Source organism: Trachurus trachurus (genome assembly GCF_905171665.1).
Source record: "Trachurus trachurus genome assembly, chromosome: 8".
In the NCBI taxonomy this organism is placed as follows: Eukaryota; Metazoa; Chordata; class Actinopteri; order Carangiformes; family Carangidae; genus Trachurus; species Trachurus trachurus.
Genome location: NC_139905.1, coordinates 13,670,767 through 13,694,138, shown reverse-complemented (window position 1 = coordinate 13,694,138; position 23,372 = coordinate 13,670,767). Strand labels below are relative to the sequence as shown.

General features: G+C 41.1%; 3 protein-coding genes across 4 annotated transcripts; all 3 read left to right on the top strand.

Annotated features, from left to right (window-relative positions):
* Nucleotides 1–2,427: 2,427 nt before the first annotated feature.
* adgre5a (adhesion G protein-coupled receptor E5a) lies at nucleotides 2,428–11,156 on the top strand. Its single transcript, XM_083977662.1, has 17 exons — nucleotides 2,428–2,711; nucleotides 3,967–4,050; nucleotides 4,310–4,483; nucleotides 5,367–5,489; nucleotides 5,663–5,706; nucleotides 5,817–5,921; nucleotides 6,187–6,340; nucleotides 6,522–6,644; nucleotides 6,749–6,939; nucleotides 7,056–7,217; nucleotides 7,330–7,524; nucleotides 7,759–7,976; nucleotides 8,076–8,136; nucleotides 8,224–8,315; nucleotides 8,504–8,672; nucleotides 8,775–8,870; nucleotides 10,047–11,156. The coding sequence occupies exons 1-17, from the start codon at nucleotides 2,681–2,683 to the stop codon at nucleotides 10,086–10,088; spliced, it is 2,064 nt and encodes a 687-aa protein (XP_083833788.1). The 5' UTR covers nucleotides 2,428–2,680; the 3' UTR covers nucleotides 10,089–11,156.
* Nucleotides 11,157–14,222: 3,066 nt separating this feature from the next.
* On the top strand, nucleotides 14,223–15,375 carry ptger1c (prostaglandin E receptor 1c (subtype EP1); the record flags this gene model as incomplete). Its single annotated transcript, XM_083977004.1, has 2 exons — nucleotides 14,223–15,059; nucleotides 15,166–15,375. 2 exons carry the CDS (start codon nucleotides 14,223–14,225, stop codon nucleotides 15,373–15,375), a joined length of 1,047 nt encoding a protein of 348 aa, XP_083833130.1.
* Nucleotides 15,376–15,790: 415 nt separating this feature from the next.
* slc27a1a (solute carrier family 27 member 1a) lies at nucleotides 15,791–23,145 on the top strand. 2 transcript variants are annotated; one of them, XM_083978151.1, is made up of 13 exons: nucleotides 15,791–16,235; nucleotides 16,552–16,719; nucleotides 16,816–17,210; nucleotides 17,911–18,078; nucleotides 19,974–20,043; nucleotides 20,137–20,228; nucleotides 20,321–20,430; nucleotides 20,549–20,758; nucleotides 21,081–21,207; nucleotides 21,316–21,453; nucleotides 22,062–22,226; nucleotides 22,335–22,481; nucleotides 22,588–23,145. In XM_083978151.1, the coding sequence occupies exons 2-13, from the start codon at nucleotides 16,553–16,555 to the stop codon at nucleotides 22,743–22,745; spliced, it is 1,947 nt and encodes a 648-aa protein (XP_083834277.1). In that variant the 5' UTR covers nucleotides 15,791–16,235; nucleotide 16,552; the 3' UTR covers nucleotides 22,746–23,145. The 2 variants fall into 2 exon arrangements, with proteins under 2 accessions (XP_083834277.1, XP_083834276.1); XM_083978150.1 differs by having other exon boundaries at nucleotides 15,791–16,239.
* The last annotated feature ends 227 nt before the right edge of the window (nucleotides 23,146–23,372 follow it).

The window sequence follows — 23,372 nt, the reverse complement described above, 5'->3', positions numbered from 1 at the left end:
AGCCATTAATGCTTGTACTGGCCAAGGAAAATTGCAGGAGGAGGGATTTTATCTATTAATAGCGTTACTCTATTGCAGCAGTTGTGATATCTGTGGAAATATAGACCACAGGTTTCTTTGAAAATTGCGTTTGTTGAAGTGACTAAAGCTCAGTCATTGATGTAAGACAGAGGTATCAATACTAGACTGGTCCATCTCCACTCTGACCTTTATGTTCAGACTTTATCTGGAAGTTGTAGAGACAGCTGGGCCTCATTGTGATCCTTCCTCATTGTTTGAGAGCTCAGAAAGAAACTAAACCAAAACAAGTAGAATCAACACAAAAACCTCCCAAACTCTATATGCACACTATTTTGGTATGGGCAGGAAAAGGTTCATGAGATAACAGGATAAGCCCTGGGTGTTTGCCATGATCACAGTGACTGGAAATCATTCTTTGAAAGAGAAGCCATATAGAGAGAGACTGTAACTGTGGAACACTTTCACTGTTTGAGTAATGAGTATGTACAGAGGAGATATCTAGGATCTGGGCTCTGGCGTCATCACTTATCATGCAATGATTCATTAAACTCAGCGCAGCATTGACTAGGGAGTGACCACATACCCTCCACCCAAAATATTCACAACACACAGTCCGACTCTGAGTTAAATGTGGCCTTTATGTCTTGGTCAGTGGCATCATTTTAGGCCACACACTACTAGTCCACTTTATTTATCATTCATTTTCAGACACTTCTAATAAAGCTACCAATAAAAAGCTGCATTTTGTTGCCTTTATGTATGACTTACCAGTACATACTTGCATATCAAGAATTATTAATTTCATTGTGAGTCATTGTGAAAAGAGCACATTAGCCTACTATGTATTTTATTTGTGCCACTACTTTCCTGGATTATTTATTACAGTGTGTGCTGTGTGGACTCAAGCTCCCTCCAATGAAAAGGGCATTCAGAATCAGCACCCACCTTACACGGGACATAATGCACTGCAACCTTGTTTGCTAGAGTGAAAAGGTCATTTTTGCTTATTGTGCAGTAAATTAAGAGTGGTGCTTGCTGTGTTTATTTCTGGTGTTACTGCATGTTTCATTTTTCCATACCGGTAATTGTCTTTAGAAATACTGCCGACTTCCTGTCTTCACACTTGTGCATCAGTATAGTGCGTGTTTCCTTTTTGTTTTTTATCTAAGCAAAGTATCATCCTCTCATATCTGCTCCACTGCTCAGCTACACAGAGACTGACATGAAAGACTAAAAGCTACATTACTGTATCAAATGACCTAAAGGCCTATTTAAAGACACATGTCCTGCTAATGTTAGTCTATTTTAGGGTCCCTCTGTGAGCATGCACCATGGCACAGCCATGCGCTGCCAGTCCCTGAAAGCCTGTCGTCTGTCACCTACATGCCCCCATGCCTGAAATGCCCAGAGCCTGCCTTATTGTTTAGAAGTGTGAAATAATGCAACAAGGTCAGAATGGAAAATGACCTTGTCACTGTGTACTGGAAACAAAACACTTTGCTAAAAATTTCACAATTAGTTTTGTTCCATTATGCTGCTCTTATAGGCGCCTACAGTGTCAGCATTTCCGCACACTTTTAACACCAACACCACCACAACCCCCCCCCCCACACACACACACACACACACACACACACCCCACACACACACACACACACACACACACACACACACACACACGCCAGTGAGTAAGAGTGAATAAGTGACAAGTGACGGGGGCAGCATCCTGTGACACAGCCATACTGAGCATCGTACTGTAAATCTGTGATTAGCTTAAGAACATAATGTTCATATATATATATATATATATATATATATATATATATATATATATATATATATATATATATATATATATATATATGGTACAAGAACATTATGAAAACAAGAAACAAAGTATATATATATACTTTATATGTACTTTGTTTTCTTGTTTTATGTATTTCTTTCTTTCGAAATGAAGCTCAAAATGGTTACCATTGTTACATTGTCTCAGGCTGATGTAGTCTGAGGCAAAAGCCATATACATGTCATCGCCATAGTTTGCAGGCTGCGTGCTACTACTGACTCTGGGAGGGTACACCAGCCTGTAAAACAATGACCATTCTCGCTGTCTAAACTCCTCTTGACCCCTTCTCTATCCCTTTCCCACCGAATCCAACCCAGCAGAGAGATACAGTAAAATTTGCTAAGATTGAGTAAGAAAGACAAGAATGGGCGTATAGTTTTACGCAAGAAGTTACTTTTTTAAGGGAAGTCCCTCAAAAGTAACACAGAAACCATTTGTGACTGCAATAACCTCCGTGGCTGTAATTCAGAAAGAGAGTGTAACCCCTCCCAGAAAATCACGTCATCACAGAATGTGAACTCAGCTGAGAGCAGATGAAGATTCAAAGGGGTGTGGAAGGCAGAGACAGAGAGAAAGGAGAGGGCTTTGTATGAGAAGAGAGACGACTGAATCCTGCTTTTTTACTATGTTTTATTAGCTGGTATCAGCCACTGGTGTAGCAATTTTTTCCTCAAGTCACATGAGTCATAGAAACAACTTTGGAAAAAGTTGAGAAGAGAAGAGAAGAAAAAGAAGAGACGGTTTATGTTTTGGATGTTTTAATTTTCCTTATACTGACAGTGGACCGTGGACGGTGGTTCCCTCTTCACCATGGCAGGCATGTGGAGCATCCTGATACTGGGTGAGTCACATCTGTCAACCATTTGCACAGTGGCAGAAATGGAAAAACATCTGTTGTTAGAAGACTTTATACAGTATGTTATGCGCAGTAGCCTACAAAAAGGTTTTCAGCATCAGATTTATTGCATGGTAGTTTTACAACTTAGTTATTCAGCAGTGAGGATTTTTCTATAGTATTGATAGGTACAGACAAGGCAGGCAAGGTAAACGACATGCGTAAGGATATAATATATCATATACATAATATTGTTGGTTTTATAAAACAACATCTATTTCTAAATTCAATTTTTATGACTTTGTTTAATGACATGACATTGAGAAAAGATCTGTCAGTGAACTTGATATTAAAATATTATTGTGAGACACTCAAAATGTTAGACATTAACTTGAAGGTCTTTGCTGTTCCCTGTGTGGAGAAGAGAGTGTTTTTGACCAAAGCAGCTTTTCTCTCTTCTTCAAAAATCTGTGTCCTGCTACACAGAAGACCCCTGTTCTTCTGCTTTTAAAGTTGTATTTATACACCATGACCTCATCACAGTTGTCACCCAATGGTTCACAGCACACACATCTGCTTAGAGCAAGAAACAGTATGCGTTGCCATGGTACAAAGTAACAAGTAACAACACAGCAATTCACTGAAACATTTTATAATGTCATGATCACAAGCCAGTTTTTTTCTTTACCCGAAGATTTATTCAAATCATCATTTCATGTTTCCAGAGAGAAAACTGAATTATCTGACAACCCTTTAATATGTTTGTTGACTTAGCTTGATGACTTTTATAAGTAAAATAAGATATTTACTTGGAATAACATTTATTCCAAGATAAAGATACAATTTACTGTACTTTCCTTCTGTTTCCACGTGCATACACACATCTGGTGTCCATCAGGCAACCACAAAGGAGTGACTGCAGTTTCCCACCAGAGGTTGCAATGCTATTTTGTGCTTGCACTATGCCAACTGATGTTTCCTCGCTCAAAGGAAGCAGAGTTCTCCAGACACCCATATGTTGTTGGCTTTGAATTTTGAATGGAGCAGGTGCTGTTAGAACAATTTCAGGAAATGAGAGACATGAATTGAGGGCATTTACCTTCTCTGTAATATATTTTTAAAACTCTGAACATTTCTGGTGTTCAGTGCAGAGTTTGTTGGTGTTTGGTGGTGGTGGTGGTGATTGAATGTACCTACACTCAGAAGTTGCGTTGTGATTAGAAAGTGATGAACAGAATGACTTACCTGCTTGCTTTTTCAGCTCTGTGCAGCTGTGTCTTCACAGCCCTGTCGAAGGAATGTCCGTCTGGATTTGAATGGAATAGGAAGGCAAGAGACTGCCTTGGTATGAAAAACAAACTTATCTTCGCACATTTGTCCTTGTTTGTATATCTTTGTACCAGAAATGCTTTGCTAAATGTTGAATGATTTCTGTGCAAAATCATTTAAAAATTGGACTTAAGATTTGTTATTTTCTCAACATTTCTCAATGTCTCAATATCTAGATATTCTTAGTTGAAATACATTTTCAGTTATATTACATATACTGTTGAATCACACTATCCTTCATCCATCCTTTGCATGTTCCATTTTCCGTTATTCAGATTCTGATGAGTGTAGTGATGATCCTGGTCCTCCTCAAGGACGGTGTCCACTAAATGCCATATGCTACAACACAGACGGCAGCTACAAATGCGAGTGTGCTAAAGGTTTCACACCATCGAAGAATGTTACAACTTTTAAGCTTGAAGACAATGTCAGCTGTGATGGGTCAAATGGTAAGTCATCTTTGATATTTACTCATGATGGCAGATACTTTTCATACTTGTAGCCATTATTGTCCTTCATATTTTGTGTTAAAGGGGACATATTATGGAAAGCAATTTTTAACATATATTTTGGTGTTTGTCTTGCCTTCCGGGCCCCAAAAAAGATGTTATTTGCACGCTCCTGACGTTAAAATCCATGTGGTTTTACAAGCTGTTCCATCAGTCATTCAATGATGTCATTAGTTTTCAACTTTGCAAAGTACCACCCCTACCTGTGAGTAGCAACTGGTACCGGTGGAGGGGGCGGAAAGTCTGTAGAAATAATATTGTAAATTAGAGCTGTGATTGTCGCAATGGATTTAACCGTAGTAATAAGGTGGACTACAATGGATGTAGAGGGAGCAAGATGATTATTAGTGCCCTCAGTGAAAGAAAATACCATATAAGGTATGGTGCACTTCACCGACACATGATTTGTGTTCCTGTTTTCAAGGTGTGAAGTGCTCAGATGATCTTAAATATGTTCTTCCTTCTTATACAGATATTAATCCATGTCAAAAGAAAGACTCAATGTAAACTCAAAAACGTCAAAACATTAACATGAAATGTGATACAATAATGATGAATATGATCATGAAAGTAAAATAAGTATTTACTTAGAAAGCATAAAATCAGTAAGACAACAATATACTTATATAGAAGAAAATAGAGAGACTATTTAATAAACAAAAGAATTTAACCAAATTAAAAAATAAAGTCCTGCTTTATATATAAATAGGTAAATAAAAAGAGCCATTTAGGGTAGGCTAAAGTGGATCTACATCTTTATCGTTTCATTTTAACGGACTGAAACACACACTACAACCACTTTCCTCTCTGTTATTTATTTTAGACATTTGTGTGATTGATAAGACAATCTGTGGAAATGGAACCTGCCACCCTGGAACCAGCGGCCATTACTGTGCATGCCACGCAGGGTTCACTAACTATGGCATTAAGGGATCTCGCTGCACTGGTAAGAACACAGCACCACCCCGCTTTTCCAACATTATAGTTTGTTCAGTAGATATATGTACGTATATTATATAGTAGGTATCTTCAAAGTATAAACCCTATGATAATCAGAAAGCTCATTTAATGAATCAATCTAATAACAACTGATTGAATTGAATCTTGTTTTTTCCTTAGCTCAAGACTGTGATATATTTGAAGATAAGAACGATCTGACAGAGGTAACTACACACCAGACACAGTTTGGTGAACATACTGTATATTCAAATATATGTTTAAATGCCTATTGTCTCATACTTGTGTCTCATTCTCTCCAAATCAAATCAATCAGAAATCTAAAGTTGCACATGATATCATAGTGCAGTTGAAGGAGAGCTGTGTGAACCTTACAGAGAGTGAAAGTCCACCACAGCTTCAAGGAGAGGATCTACTACAGGTATATCTGCATTATTAATGTAATTATAATGCAACTTTATGAGGGAAACGTCTCCCAGAGCCTCATAACCAGCACATAAACAGGAACTGTCCCCCCTTCATGCTCTGTCACGTGGTGTTCAGATGTTCATGCGCAACCTTGCAGACTGTTTATGTTGACCTGACGTGGTATGCAGCCTGAAAGTCTGACTTGGTCTGACTCTGACTCCTGTCTCTCTCTGCACTTGTGTTTCTCCCACGCTGTCCCTCCTCTCCTGTGGCTGCAGAAACTGTTGTCTCTGATTGACGAGCTCTTGTCCAGGTCACCCTTCAATGATAACAGGAAGGTCTCCACCTTTCTGGACATAGTGGAGAATGTTCTGAGGCTGATTGGACCCTCCATAAACTCCCAAAGAAGAAAGACATCCTCTGTTCACACAGGTTAAATAGACATTTCCCTTCACAGAAACATTATGGTTCATTTACAAATTTGGTCTTTCAAGGGGTTTACTCTTTTGCAGATGTAATGTTTTTTTTTTGTCAGATTTTAGTTTTGCTGAAGTCTTTGCAAAAGACATGTGATGAATGTTCATAAAAAGCTGACCTTTGTGTCTGGATGCAGAGGTGGAGGTGCTGGTCTTTAAGGGAGCTGACTTACCCAAGGGAGCTGTGAATGCATCATGTAAGCATGCTGAGCTGGACATGCAATTGGAGACAGCTGCAGGAGAGCTCGCCTATTATCCCGGTAATGATCACACCCAACTGATATATTTGTAATCACTGTTATTAGCAGACAGATCTGAATGTAACGAATGACTTAACCTTTCATTGATTGTGCTGCTGCTGTAGGCTTTACAACACTGTCCTTGCTGAGCTATGGAAACCTGGAGAAGTATGCAGAAGGCTACTTTGATGGGATGGAACAAAAGAAGAATCAAAGCTTTCAGATCAACTCCAAGGTGGTGACTGTCACTGTCAGCAACAGAAACACAAGCCACCTCGAAGAGCCCGTTAACATGAAATTTTACCATCTGCGGAGGGTAAAGTTTGCTGTTTTGGGGTTGTGACATTGTTATTCACCTTTGCAAGACAAATATTATAACAACAACAATGGCTTTTACCTCCAATTAAGCCGGTGTTTTTGTTTCTTTTGCAGTCAAATAATTCCCACATCTGTGCGTTCTGGGATTCCTCAAAGAAAGGAGGGACATGGTCCTCTCGTGGCTGCGAAGTGCTGGAGTCCACCCCCGAATACACTGTGTGCTCCAGCACCCATCTTAGCAGCTTTGCTGTGCTCATGTCACTCTATGACATGAAGGTTAAAACTCTTACTCACATACATTGATCATACACAGCATATCACGATTCCCACAGTTGAGAGTTTACAGACTCCTCTCTCTCCGTCTCCCTCCCTCTCTCTCTCCCTCTAGAACAAGTTTGAGTTGCAGGTGATCAGCTGGGTGGGTCTGTCCCTTTCTCTAGTCTGCCTCTTCTTCTGCATCCTGACATTCTCATTCATCCGCTCCATCCAAAGCCCAAGAACCACCATCCACCTGCACCTGTGCATCTGCCTCTTCATTGCCATGTTTATCTTCCTCGTAGGCATCTCCCGTACAGAGAATCGGGTAAATACTTAAACAGCTTGTGTAGTCAAAATTTCCTGCACTGTCCAGACGAGTGCAGTAAAAGTTTCTGACACATTCACAGGAATGCAGACTAACAGCAAAAATACTGAATGATTTATGTGTGTGCTGGAGATTTATAACCAACAATTCAGATGGTAGTTTCTCCTCCTTCCAAAATATCCTTTGTCCTTCTTTTCACTGCTGTCATCCTCATCTCTTTCCCTCCTGTGTTAGGTTGGCTGTGCAGTGGTTGCGGGGCTGCTGCATTTCTTCTTCCTGGCAGCATTTTGCTGGATGTGTCTGGAGGGTATCCAACTTTTCAGAATGGTAGTCTTGGTCTTTAACACCAGCTTCAAAACCCTATACATGATGGCAGGTGGCTATGGAGTCCCGGCCGTAATTGTCGCTGTCACTGCCTTGGTTAACCCCAGTGGATATGGCAATGAGAGATAGTAAGTTCTCCTCTGCTGGTGTTTATCTTCTTTTATTTTCAGTTCAGGCTTGAATCGCAGGTCATGTTGAAACAATCTGCTTATTAAATTCTCTTGCAGTTGCTGGTTAAACCTGGATAATATCTGGAGTTTCTTTGGTCCTGCCTGTGTCATCATCATTGTAAGTAGGAAAATCATCAATGAGTAGGATAATAATGTTCCTATAATTGACTCCAGTGCTTTAAGAAAAACTAATTGTACCTTTCAGGTGAACATCTTCTTCTTTCTCATCACTGTCTGGAAGTTGGCACAGAAGTTCACAAGTTTAAACCCTGACCTGGACAGTTTGCAGAAAATAAAGTAGGTCAACAGGCACGCCTGCTATCAGCCACATTTATATTATGTGTGTACAGACTGTGTATATGGCCCCACTAAAAAGAGAGAGATAGAATCTAAAAAAGAGAGAGAGAGAGAGAGAGAGAGAGAAAAAAAAAACACCCTTCTCTTTCCTGTAATTGACTCATATGAATCTTTGTTGCCTCCTGCAGGGCGTTCACCATTACTGCAGTGGCTCAGCTGTGTGTCTTGGGCACCATGTGGATCTTTGGATGTTTCCAGTTTGACGAGGGCACCATAGCCATGTCTTACCTGTTTACCATCTTTGGCAGCCTTCAGGGAGTGATGCTCTTCGTCATGCACTGCCTGTTTTCTAAACAGGTCAGTGGTGGCCCCTTCTCTAAGATAAATAATAAAAACAGCCCTAATAGCTACATTTATAGTGTCAATATTCGTATTCTAATTAGTGCTCTGGTTTTTTAGGTGAGGGAAGAATATGGAAACATCCTGTCCAGATGCTGTGCACCTCGGAGGAAGACCTACTCAGAGTTCGGCTACTCCCAGTCTAGCAAAGCTCATGTAAGTTATGATTAGGGTTAATTCAAATTAATCAAGAATTTAATATGCATTTGTTAAACATTGGTAACATTTGTAATGAGATTGATTAAGAGACTTTATTGGTACAATTCATTGGTTGTTCAGTGTTGGACAGCTTCCAAATACAAACGCTGTCCCAGGCACGTGCAGAGGGGTGGGAGGCAATTGGTGCATGCCCCTTGATGCCCAAAGTGCCCATTTGTCGCTGCCCCCCTTTTTCTTTTTTTTTTCGTAGGTGTTATATTTAACAAATAATAATAATAATTTAGATAAATGTAATGACCTGGCTACCCTTGGTCACATGATCCACCTAGACGTTCCCCTGTTCCCACCCTAACCCTAACCCTTTTAAATGGGAGTGCTGGTGTACAGCTGGAGGCCCAGTTAATAGGTTTTGCAGTGATATTCATGCACATTATCAGGTGTATGGTAAGATGACCTGACAAAGTAAACATCCTGTGTGTGTGTGTGTGTGTGTGTGTGTGTGTGTGTGTGTGTGTGTGTGTGTGTGTGTGTGTGTGTGTGTGTGTGTGTGTGTGTGTGTGTGTGTGTGTGTGTGTGTGTGTGTGTGTGTGTGTGTGTGCTGCTCGAGAGGAGAAAGTATGTCAGGCTTCTTGTTTCTATATGTTTTTGTATGTCTCTTAGGTCTACTACTACTAGGTCTACTAAATGTATCTATTTGAACACCTGCCCCCACCGCATATATATATATGTGATAAGGAAAAAGACAAGTTGTGTGCAACAAATTATCCCCACTGCTTTTAAGCCTCTTGACATGAACACAGACAGGACCAAAAACATCATCAAAGCAGCTGACATCTGGTCTAAATTAACTGTGTAAAACAACATTGATGTTAGTTTCTCGTTTTGTTTTTTTTATAATAGTTGCCAGTTGTCAAGTGCAAGTTTTTTTCCTCTAGAATTAAAGAATGGTGTTTTAACACTCCTAATGCACTTGTATTATTTTTTATTCTATTATTTTTTTAAACTTTTATAGCAGAAGATGGTTTTTAGTTTTACATTCAATTAATGTCTGTTGTACAGAACTCGTACCAAACTGTGACCCCCGAACCGTGACTTGTGTGTACCGTTACACCCCTAGTTCACAGTGTCTGTTGTGACTCATCTGACCCTCTCCACCCCTTCCATCATCCTCAGGCAACCAAGAGCAGCCAGGACACTGGAGAGTCTCGGATCTGAGGAGCTGAACAGAGGATCAGGAGCAAAGCTTCACTTGTTTCCTGAAGACTGCTGCCTCAGACACACAGCCAACCACTGTGCTCCCATCTATGGCCAATGCACCCTTTTCGCTTTACTGCAAAATATTGTAAATAGTATCCGGTATTAACACAAGCTGGTCTTTGTATTTTTAAGCTATAGAAAAGGACATGTTGGTTGTTAATTTAATATAAGTGAGTGGTTTCCGTTAAAATGCCATTTGTCAGCGAATTTGACCATAATTCAGATTTATTTAATGATCAACTTAACTGAATATCTTTCATAGCAACACTTAGGAGTATTTGTCAAATGGTAAATTATGTAATACATTCTAGAAACAAGAAATCTCAAAATGCCTCAGTTTTGCATATGTGATTTTTTTTTTTTTTTTTGTGGTTTTGGACCAAAATATCAATACGATTGATGAGATTAAGGGGACCTGTTTTGTCAGGTTCATCTAATATAACCTTTGGCGTCACCCAGGTACTTTATTCAATCAACAAAGAAAATCTGAGAGATATTTTTAAGAGACAAGCACTTTGTTTTATTCATAGTATTTAAATTGCTACCATGAGCAAAAAAGGAGGACAATAGTGATGGATTTCAGATATATTGTATGTATATTTTGCTACTTCAGTATGTTTTAATATTTGACTGCAATCCTGCACCATTCAGCATGCTGTAACAACTTGGATACATCAAAACATTCAGAAAAATATTTTGTATATGAAGCTCAAATAGGTTTCTAAACTTGAATTGCCACTTTTGTTACATTTTCTACACTGGACTCATGCTGCCTTAAGATTTATATTTACACTTTTATTTACATTACCTTTACATGCCTGTGTGTGTGTGTGTGTGTGTGTGTGTGTGTGTGTGTGTGTGTGTGTGTGTGTGTGTGTGTGTGTGTGTGTGTGTGTGTGTGTGTGTGTGTGTGTGTGTGTGTGTGTGTGTGTGTGTGTGTGTGTGTGTGTGTGTGTGTGAGTGAGTGAGAGAGAGAGAGTGTGTGATGCTTGTCTTGGAAAACTCAATAAATATTATGATACTGTAGCTCATGTTCCCACCCCTGGTCTTGAATTATTCCACTGAAAATATGTCAAAAATTATTTTAAATAGATAAATTAAATATTGTTTTTCAAGTGCATTATGCCATAAGTTCACTTTTAGCAGGAATAGCAGCAGCAGCAGTATCCATGCAGTGCTTCCTTACTTTCCACCTTTGTATCCCAAATCCCTCTTTCATAGCTCTTAATGCTGGAGAGGGAGGATCTGCCAGTTTACATGAAAGATAGAGTACATACAGAGGAAATGGAAGTTTCTCTCCTCTTCCTTCCTGTTTATGTCAGATCACAAGAATGATGGCTAATCAGTATATTCAACGAGCAAACAAAGCTTAATTAGCTCTGAAAACACATTCTGCTGTATAAAACATCTAATTGTGCTGTAAATGTATAAATATTTACAACCTATGTTAACTTGATGCATATTACATTTTTTAAACAAAGTTGTTTTTTATATCTTCAATATTCTCAAATATATCTGGAAAATATTCAGTATTAGATTCAATTTCAATTTAATTTGATCCAACAAGAAGAGCAGAAATAAGCAAGATAATTATTCAATAATAATCATCTTGATCTCCCAAACTCCTCTGACGTCTGTCTCTGTGTTTCGTGGTCCCTGTTATCTCTGTGTTAGGAGGGTTTTATCATATAGAGTTACATAACACTGGCCACGGCTGACTTTGAATATGGCTGGTATTCACCTCACACTGGATCAATAGTACGGGATAAGTGATAAGATGACATCACTTATGGTCCAAAGAATCAGTAGAGGAGATGCATAGAAAGGAGGAGTGCATCCAGAGAGGGAAAGGAGGAAGGAAAATGCAGGTCTAGCATGAAGAGATAAAATAGCTGCCAAGCCCCCAGAGAGAGAACAAGGGGGAGAGAGAGAGAGAGAAAGAGAGTGAGAGAGACCAAGGAGAGAGACAAACTCTCAGAGAGACATGGGGAAAAGAAAGGAAGAGCAACAAGAGTAAATGATTGTGTCCAAAAGTAATAAGTGAAGGTGGCACATCATAGCTCTGAGGACAAAGAGAGACGCTTTTTTTTTTTTTTCGGAGAAAACAATCCTGTGTTCATCTGGAGTCATTCGAAGGTAAGTTTCATTTATTATTCAAGAAGGGTAATGGTAATTCACTTCATAGACAGACATAAGAAGCTACTGAACATCTACAAAAGACTAGCTGCAGAGATGGATTCCTGGGAAAGCTGGGATCCTTCGTTATTTCTAATATGAATGAGAGGTGAAGAGTTCACACATTGTGATTCTGAAGACTTACAGACGTGGATAAAAAGGGGGTGGTACTTCGAGATTAACAGGGGGTTCCTTACTCTTTCTAAACTGATGCTATAGAAACAGTTGAGAAATTGTGAATTTTTTGATTTTCTTTTTCTTTTAAACCCTGAGGAGATTTTGAGTCATAGCCTTGGTGTCTGAGGAAACACAGCATTGGTCTTAAGAATTTCCATGATAGATGATCTCGTTCACACAAGCATTTTTTGTTACTGATAACAGCCTCCCAATTCTGAGTTTTACCCCTGGATTTGTATTAAACAGTTGCTCAATGATTTACTCTCACTCTGCAGGACTGTATTTCTCTTTAGAGTTAGTCACTAGCTGTGAGTTACTGGTGTTGGCACAAGGAGGAGCAATAGAGGTTGATGACATTTTGTCTGAAACTCCAAATGATCTTTTTTAACCTTCAAAGGTCAATGATGATTGCCAACAGAAAGGTATCGACCACTAAAAGAAAAAAATCAAATTTAGCTACAGATCTGATCTCTTTCTTGTCTTCTTGTATAAAGACATATCAGCTCCTGAAACCTTTTGCAATCAACAACCACCTCTAAGAATCCTATCCACATACTGTACCTCAGAGTGTGTCTACAGTATTTTTGTGCCCTTGTGAAAGGGCTGTGATTGAAATCCTTCCATTAACCTGTTGGCACACTGTTCTGCTTGAAGTTTGACGGTATCAAATACCAAGTTTCAGAACAAAGGCATTCCAAAAAAGAAAATGCTGTTTAAAATTTTCTATGAGTTTAGTTTTACATTAGGTTTAGTTTAAATCATGAGTTATTAAAATGTATAATTTATCCCACATTTTAAGCCTATCTCCCCTTACTTTTTCCAGTACCAATGCACAAAACCTCATGCATGGCATTATGACAGCTCAGCCAAAAACCTAATAAACATCTGAAATGGAATAACAGGTTATGGAAATACTTAGGTGAGGAGTAGTGAAGCAGTGATGGTGCATTTTCAGAGAGGGGAAAGGCTGATAATAAAAAAAAAATCATCATGGTAGGTTTATAAGAGGTGAAGAGTGGAAATAAATGTGTTATAAGAAAAATAATTGTAAAACAGACACAGTCAGTGTGTGGTCTAAGAGCCAGTTGTGCAAACTGACCAAATACGAGCAGCGAAGGAGACACAAGTCTTCCACATTTCCACATCAATCTGTAGAAAGTTCAACAATCCTCTCCTCAAGGAATCTACTTGGTTCAGACATCGACAGTATTTTGTGGATTCACGCAAATGACCAAGACCTTACATGGACTATAGGCTACTCTAATTCCCCGATCTGCTATTTGCACTAGTTTTTTGAAAGTTTGCATTTGCAAGAATGCATCTATTAATGTATTCCACGTCAGCTCTTCTATGTGCAAGCACTTGCATGATTGGCAAAGACCAAGAAAAACACTGGCAGGGTTTATTCCACTCCTCTTCATTATTGCCTGGGAAAGTGTCAGTTTTCTAATTATGGTCTGAATCCCAAGTGTGATTGGCAGACCACTTGTAAATCAGTTTCGCAGCTGCCCAGTGAAGCATGCATCACGATTTTGCATTAAAGAATTGTCTATGATTTATTTGAGACACCTTTTAGGGAGTGGAATAGGAGGATGGCATAAAAACATTAGCGTCTTTTTAATGGAAGTATTTTAACACTTTGTCCGTAATTCTCTGCAGACAACACTGAGGATGAGGACACCGTCTACACTCCTGAATTTATTTTCTACCTCTTCTACGCCATCCATCCTCTCCCAGAACATGAAGATCAATTCCTCTGAACAGCCAAGTCCCTCGCTGAACAGCAGCACCTGGACACCCGTCAGATCTTCAGACATAGGGATGTCCTGCTTCACCATGATGTGTGGTGCCTTCTCCAACCTAACTGCTCTGGGCATCCTGGCTAACACCCATTTTCGATTTCGCCGCCAATCTAAAGCCCCATTTCTCCTGTTAACAGTGGCTTTGCTAATGGCTGACTTTGGAGGTCATGTGATCCCAGGTGCATTTGCTCTGTATTTGCACATGGATCAGAGGAATAAATTGCAAGCTGAGAAGCCCACATTCTGTCAAATCTTTGGGGCATGTATGGTGTTTTTTGGCCTGTGCCCTCTTCTGTTTGGTTGTGCGATGGCAGTGGAGCGCTGTGTGGCCATCACCAAGCCCTTTTTCCACGCCTCTATGATTACAGTGAGTCATGCGCGACGAGTTGTGTTATTTCTAGCCTCTCTAGCACTGGTGCTTGCAGCTCTACCTTTCTTTGAAGTGGGGACTTATACTGTCCAGATTCCAGGTACATGGTGTTTCTTACCGATCCATGGTCCACAGTCTGCGGCCGACACCACTCTGGTTTTGGTCTTTTCCTGTATGGGCCTGACTGCACTCATTCTTTCTCTGCTTTGCAACATCCTGAGCGGCGTGGTGTTGCTGCTGGCCAGAATAAATCCCCACAATGTAAATTCGAAATCGACAGTTCGCAGCAACCATCGCCTATCTTCTGCATCAACTTACTCCTTGTTTTGGTCGTTGGATGTAGAAATGATGGTGCAACTGGTGGCCATCACTGTGGTTTCCTGTGTGTGCTGGAGTCCCTTTCTAGTGAGTATAGTGCTATCAGACTATTATTCAGGTATCTTCAGAATATACAATACTATGCCTCATCATCATGAGTGATTCTATGTCTATGTATCTATGTCTTCCACAGATCCACATTGTTATAATGCAATTGAACCAAAGACCCAGAGCTTCAAGTGATGGATTCACTCTTCTGGGTTTGCGTCTGGCCTCCTGGAATCAGGTCCTGGACCCTTGGGTTTACATTTTACTAAGAAGAGCAGTGGTTTCCAGAGTTTTCTGTAGGGCCACTACTACACCCACTGTGACAGCTGACAGGCAAACCTCCAATCTGGAGTGAGCATGTTGCTCCCGGACTTTTTTTTTTTCTCATCCAAACTGAAATAAATTATTTCTTTCTTGTGTGTTTTGAAAAAATGTAAGCATGTCAAACTCAGCTGTGTTATTTTAAAACGGGGCTTCTTTTTTTTTTTCTTTTTTTTTTAGTCCACATTCAGCATGCCAAGTGTAGCCGCATGCGCCAGCAGCGTGAATAACGGATGGAAACAGACTTTCACAACACATTTCCCAACATCGAGTTAGTAGTCTCAGCCGGTGCAAACTACTATCAATTGCAGCCACCGACCAATCGGGTGGCTGGGCGACGGGGACGACGTTTAATCTCGTCCAATCAGAATGCAGAAACGCTTGACGAGCGTCCACTTGAACCAATGGCTGAGCTGCTGGAGGAAGCTGACTCCCGGGATGGGCGGTGCTTCTTCGACACAGGGAAATCGCTTCAATATGGAGTACAGAAAATAGCCTGATCCACACTGCATTTCACTGCTCTCTTTGACAGTTTTTCGGCCACTCCTGCCACCCGAGCACAAATTATGAACTCCCCCTACGTTGAGATACCAGCCTGTAGGACTCGCTAATGTAACGTTAGACATATTTCGGAATATAGTTTGAACGTGAAACTGTTCACTAACGTTACTTCACAACAATTAGCGATTAGCGGCGGACTGTAAAATAACTATTGTTAACTAACTCTCTCAAAACTTAAACCGCTACGGCGTTAATAATAATAATAATATCCACGGCGCTTCCGGAGGACGATTTTGATACTCGATAGTTTCCGCGAAACTATCAAAACATCAAGTGGAGCCGACAGGCGGAGGTTAGCGGGTGAAAGGTGACATCGCACAAGTCTATTGACTCGTAGGTAAGTTGTATGCAGTGCATGTGTAGGCTATAGAGCTAAATTAACGGGTGCTAGTTTGTGTAATCTGCAATGATGGCGTCTCTGTATGTCCTCCTCTGGTAATAACTTAATCCCTGCTCAGGGTTTTATAGAAGTATTAGTTCGCTGTATGTTCCCTACAGAATAGTTTCTAGTATGTATGTTATGTGTGTATCAACCAGTGGTTATTTAACTTAACCTATAGAGAGAACCCCCTGTAGGCATTAGGTCACACCCATTTGTTTCTTTAAGAAGAAAAACCTGTCTTTCTTCTTATCCCCCATGCATGACAAGAATGCACAATGCAGCTAGTGTCTCAGCCTCTCTGGGGTCTATGGGACTGTTGCATCTCTTCGGGGTGTCCTGGTCCTGGAGTCTGGCAGCAGGCCTCGGGGTATATCTGGGCACAAGGAGTTGGAAATACTTCTACATTGCAGCACGCACTGCCAAGAGAGACCTCAAGTGAGTTGAACATGTACAAAGAAAGATGTGATGCTTGTGGGTCTTCACTCTCACTTACCTCTTTTCTCTCTCCCCCCCCTTTTGCGTCATCGCCAGTGGCCTGTATGTGCTGTTGAGAGTGAAGCTGGCTTTGTGGCGTTACATGCGCAATGGAAGCAATATTCCTTCCATCTTCGCTCAGACAGTTAAACTTTACCCAAACAAACCAGCGCTCATCTATGAGGCCACCGGGGAAACGTGGACCTTCAGCCAGCTGGACGAGCTGTCCAACGCAGTGGCCCACTGGGCAAGAGGTCAGGGCTGGGTCTCTGGAGATGTGGTGGCCCTCTTCATGGAAAGCAGGCCGTTGCAGGTGGCGCTATGGCTGGGCCTGGCCAAGGTTGGGGTGGAAGCTGCACTGATAAACTTCAATCTCCGCCATGATTCCTTCCTGCACTGCATCGACGCGTCAGGGTCACGGGCTGTTGTATTCGGAGCAGAGCTCGCTGATGGTAAGACTGTTTAAAGGCAGGAAAAGTTTATCAAAACACCAGTTTTTAGGTTTCAGAACTTCTATCTACTATATATCAGAGTCAGGGAACTTCCTAAAACACTGTATTCTAGGATAATATCCCCACACAGTCATAAAATGAATTAAAAAAACAGATAATGGCATTGTTAATGCGAGCCAAAGTTAAATATTGATTAACCTCAGCATAAATCTTGTGTTTTGTCTCTTACATCATGTGAGCTGCTCAACATTTCTTCCTGTGTTGTCACACTCTTAATCTTCCGTCTGTGTTTTGAACTTATACTTCTGATAATTACTTTGTCTCTGACATGTCATGTGGTCAGAGCATGCTGTTTGCGGTCACATTGCCAGTAAAACTCCCTCTGTATCCTTTCAATTCACAGTAGCTTCACTTTTGTTTCTCTGTGTCTTTCTGGTCTCCGCTCACTGCATGTTAAGATAAGATAAGACTTTAGTTTGATATAGTTTAGCATTTTTATCCTTCATTTTTAGTGGTGCTCTGGTCTGGCAACAGAGATAAAATAGAATTTTAATTAGTCTGACCTTTAATGTTGTCTCTTTTTTTCAGCTCAGGGTTGATTTAACTTTCATTTGCTTTGTATCTACACTATGTTCTCATGCAAACTAGAATGCCAGCACTGACTGATTTTTTCCCCCCTCTTCTCATCTCCCGCTGTCAGCCATGTTGGAGGTCAACTCCTCCCTCAGCCAGACCATGGTGCGGTTTTGTACAGGAGACCTCAGTGCAGAACGTCTGGCCTCTCTGGCTGCTCAACCTCTGGACCCTATTTTAGCCACTGCTTCGAGACATCCTCCTTCACCTTGTGTTCCCCCTAAAGGCATGAACGGTGAGATCTTCTCTCTTCCATTGAACTCAACTTTGGTTATACTTGAGACCTAATCTGTATGTTAAAGCAGATATCAGCTTCACGGCCGTTTCGGCTAATGCTGCGTTCAAGGCAGGCTTTTGAAACCGTAAGTTACAGCTTCAAGTCACAACTACGACTTGGTAGCGTTCCAGGTAACCCGTAGCTCGTGTTTTTACCATCCTGTTGTCTGTGAAAGTTCCCTATAACGGCCACTCGTAACTTCCGACCCGTGAACTCGTACCAGATCGAACTGGTATGACTTCACAGGAAGGAAAAACACAAAGTACGAGTTTCTTTGAACGCACCATGAGTTAGCAGCCCCCGCCCTTGTCAGGCATCAATTGGTCCTCGTGCTACGTCACCACATTCACGCGCATCCCTTGGCTGCACACACAGCCCTTCATGCCGTTCTCTCTCCTCATTGGATAACACTTGTATCCCACAAGGAAAATTTTCTCCTCGGGTTACAGCAGAGCAGAGTGACGGAGAGACTCGTGTTTAGGCTGAAATACTTCATGTAAGTGATTGCTGACGGAAAATAGGACTATTTAGGACTTATATTAACAAAAACATTCCACTGATATCTGCTTTAATGAGAAGTTTCTTTTTACAGCACCTTCTTGAGACTCTTTTCCCTACACTGTTTGGTTGATAACCTCTATTTTCTGCTCTAGCTCTAACCTGTATTTTTTCCCCCCAGAGCGATTAATTTTTCTCACTGTGCTGTCTAGCTTCTGAACTGAAATTGTTTCCCAGTAATAATTTAACTCAAGCCTGATGAGGTGAATCCTCCTGCAAGACTTTGGGAGATATGACTCATTTTAATTCAAGACAGACGCTGACATTTTTTTCTCCGGATGGCAAAGGCTGTCTGGGGTAGATATTACTGTCTGGATAATCCACCATATCCCCAAACAAAGGCGAAGCTGTCTTAGGTTAATAAATATATAAATGAGCGTTAAAGGTAAGAAACTAGACGTCTGTATTGTCCAGGTGAACAAAAGGCCTGAATGAAAACAGACCATCAATGGCATTCTAGCAGTTAAAGGGATAGTTCACCCTAGAATGATATTTCGCTCATTATCTACTCACCCTCATGTTGACTAAGGGCTGGAAGAATTATCAGAGTCCACCGTCCCTTCTCTTAGTTACAGGGGGTCTCGGCGTAGCAGTGCATTTCAATGCAACGGTTGCAAAGGGACACCGGAGCTCTTCGTAAAAAAACACACACAAAAAAACATCCAAATACCTCCATGATGCTCGTATGTAATGTCCGTCTTGTGCTGAAGCCCCAAATTGCGTAATTGTCCCGAAAAAAATTAAATAAGTCTATATTTTAAGCTTGTTTGTAGCGGAAGCTTCTCGTCTTCTTCTTCTTCTCCTCTTCCTGGTCCGTCCAAATATCGCGTGATTTGCGCCGGCGTCAGTGCGGTTACTGCGAATCACGCGATATTTGGACGGACCAGGAAGAGGAGAAGAAGAAGAAGACGAGAAGCTTCCGCTACAAACAAGCTTAAAATATAGACTTATTTAATTTTTTTCGGGACAATTACGCAATTTGGGGCTTCAGCACAAGACGGACATTACATACGAGCATCATGGAGGTATTTGGATGTTTTTTTGTGTGTGTTTTTTTACGAAGAGCTCCGGTGTCCCTTTGCAACCGTTGCATTGAAATTCACTGCTACGCCGAGACCCCCTGTAATTAAGAGAAGGGACGGTGGACTCTGATAATTCTTCCAGCCCTTAGTCAACATGAGTGTGAGTAGATAATGAGCGAAATATCATTCTAGGGTGAACTATCCCTTTAACGAAATGCTGTGAAGACACCTGTTTACAGTGCACGTAAAACTCTACTGCATTCTTCTCTGCAGATCGCCTGTTTTATATTTACACCTCTGGCACCACAGGACTTCCCAAGGCTGCCATTGTGGTTCACAGTCGGTACGTTTTCTTTGGCAACCACTCACACATAAAGCATCCCTCCATAGTTGTAATGGTACATGTCTAAGTATTTCTCCTGTGTTCCCACAACAGTTACTACAGAATTGCTGCTTTTGGGTATTTTGCTTTCCGCATGCGCCCTGACGACATCATCTATGACTGCCTGCCTCTCTATCACTCAGCGGGTGTGTGACGGTAGACTCCAGCTCTGGATCAATACACTTTTCCTCTTTTATCTTTGCAAACCTGAGGTGTGAGCTTTTTTTCCTCTTGCCAGGGAATATCATGGGAGTCGGGCAGTGTCTGATTCATGGCCTCACTGTGGTAGTGAAGAAGAAATTCTCTGCCAGTCGTTTCTGGGAAGATTGCATCAAGTACAAATGCACTGTAAGAGCATATGCTTGGAAAATATGTAGAAGTGCCGCATTTTATGAGATCAATAACTATAAAACATTCATGTTGAAGTAGTACCGCCACGGCAACAAAACTCACTTTCCCTGTGCAGGTGGTGCAGTACATCGGGGAAATCTGCCGCTACCTCCTGTCTCAGCCCGTGCGGCCGTCAGAAAAGGGCCACAAAGTCCGACTTGCCGTGGGGAACGGGTTGCGTCCCAGTGTGTGGGAGGCCTTTACAGAACGGTTCAGGGTGGGGCAGATTGGCGAGTTCTATGGAGCAACTGAGTGCAACTGCAGCATCGCCAACATGGATGGCAAGGTCAGCAAACACAGTGTGTTTTGTATATTTACTGATAAAGTATGCATGCATTACAGTTTAACACATTATTTTGGTGTGAGCTCCATATGAGATCCATGCAATTTTTATCTTGCAGCTGAACATTTTTATATCTTGGTGCGTGAATGTGAACATCACCAGCCCTCCCTGGTAGCTTGCTTGAATAGACTTTGTTTATTTTCTGACGTGAGCCAGGGGGCAGTGCTACACCTTGGTGAATGAGGGGGAAGCCAGAGGGCGGGTAGTTTAGAGAGGAGACAGTTTAGGGGGTAAGGAAAAAGTTTAACAAATTCTGTTCTACTAGGTGGGAGCTTGTGGATTCAACAGTCGCATTCTTCCCAATGTATATCCTATCCGTTTGGTGAGGGTTGACGAGGACACCATGGAGCTAATTCGCGACAGCCGGGGCCTCTGTGTACCTTGTCGCCCTGGTAAATAATATTTATACCACAACAATGACTTTGCTCGACACAGCGTGTGACTATAAACAATATTGAGCAACTGAAAACACTCATATTGGTTTCCTCCGTGCCCTGCAGGTGAGCCGGGGCTCCTGGTAGGTCGCATCAACCAACAGGATCCGTTGCGGCGATTTGATGGCTACGCTAATCAAGACGCTACAAGGAAGAAGATAGCACACAATGTCTTTAAGAAAAATGATTCCGCATATTTATCAGGTGAGTAACCATGTGTATTCCTCCAAATACATACAGCTCTGGAAAAAATTAAGAGACCACTCCCAAAATCATGTTTTACTATTTATAGGTATGTGTTTGAGTAAAATTAAATTAAAACATTTTTATTTTATTCTATCAACTACCGACAACATTTCTCCAAAAATGTAAATAAAAATATTGTAATTTAGAGCTTTTATTGGCTGAAAATGACAACTAGTCTAAATAACAAAAAATATCAAGTCTTTTCAGACCTTGAATAATAATAATGCAAAGAAAACATGTTCATATTTATTCCTTATTTTAACTGAGGAAGAGTTTATAAATCAGTTTTTGTGGGATAATGTCAATGTTTAATCCCATCAGTGGTCTTTATAATCTTCCTATAAAATCAGATGTGGTTCAGGTGATCACCTCATCAGTGTCTCATTAATGAGTCCATAATAAGTTATTTATTGCAACTAAAACCTGAAAGTTCAAACTTCAAAATAATGTCAGTGTTGTATTGACAATCTTCCTTTGACAGTGTTCAGTACAGTTAATCATTAATCATTATTAGGTCAAACTAGACTTAACATGAACCCTTTTTTTTCTCCATCTGTGTATCCTAGGTGACGTGCTAGTGATGGACGACCTGGGCTACATGTACTTCCGAGACCGAGGTGGAGACACATTCCGTTGGCGAGGAGAAAACGTCTCCACTACCGAGGTGGAGGGCATACTCAGCAGTCTTTTGGGCCAAACTGATGTGGCAGTGTACGGTGTGGCAGTGCCAGGTGATGTCTAGTTCTTTTAGCATCATGTTTGTAGCTAAATTGTTGTTTCGCTTAAATGCATCTCGCTTTTTGTGGTGCTTATGACTTTCTGTTTGTGTTTCATACCAGGTGTGGAAGGCAAGGCGGGCATGGCTGCTATTGCAGACACTACAGGGACTTTTGACTGCAGTGATTTCTTGCAGAAAGTCCAGCGAGGACTTCCTCCATATGCACGCCCTGTGTTCCTGCGAATCTCCCCACACGTAGACACCACAGGTAAACTGTCCCAATACCCGTTCGGAGTGCATAAAAACCATCACTGATGATTTCCTGTCAATAAATCCTAATCTCTTTTTATCTCTCTCTCCACATTCCCACATAGGTACATTTAAAATTCAGAAAACCAGGCTGCAGAGAGAGGGATATGACCCACGTCTCACAGCTGACCAGATCTACTTTTTGAACACTCGAGCTGCAGTTTATCAGGCTGTAGACGAGGAGCTATACAATGCAATAGTGGAGGGAAGAATGTCTCTATGACATGGAGGTCATAGGAGGGCAGTCATGGTGCCTCAGTGGAACAGGTGCTATACAGAGAGAGGATAACATTCATATGCTGGTTTGAGATCAGTCGGTCTTGGTGCACCACCTGCCCGTGTTTCAAACCTTCAGGGAAAAGAGTTGAGAGGACTACTTACATAGACAGAGTACTGTTACAGATGAGGTTTTAACACTGTTTGAGTAACACACCAGGACATAATGTGAGGGTATTGATTCCCTTTAATAACCTCTTTTTAATTATTAAATGAACACCTCAAAAAGCCTTTGAGCATCACCGAATATAAAGAGGGTATCTCCCACAACCCATTTGAAATCGGATCATGTTACAGTGATGTGGTTAGGACAGCACGGGTACTGTAAGATCAAGTCCAACGTTGTTACAGGGTTTTTTCACCCATATATGAAAGAAGATGCAGGATTACTTCTGTGTGGGTTTAAGCAATACGTGAGTGTGAAGCTACAGTATGGAGTTACTGCCATGTGTTTGGATGAGACTGAAAGGCCAGACTTGAACATGCTGTACATGTTGCTACTAAAACAAACACTAACCATAGAAACTCGTTACTGCAATGGAAAACTAATCCCAAATGTCACATTGGCACCTCT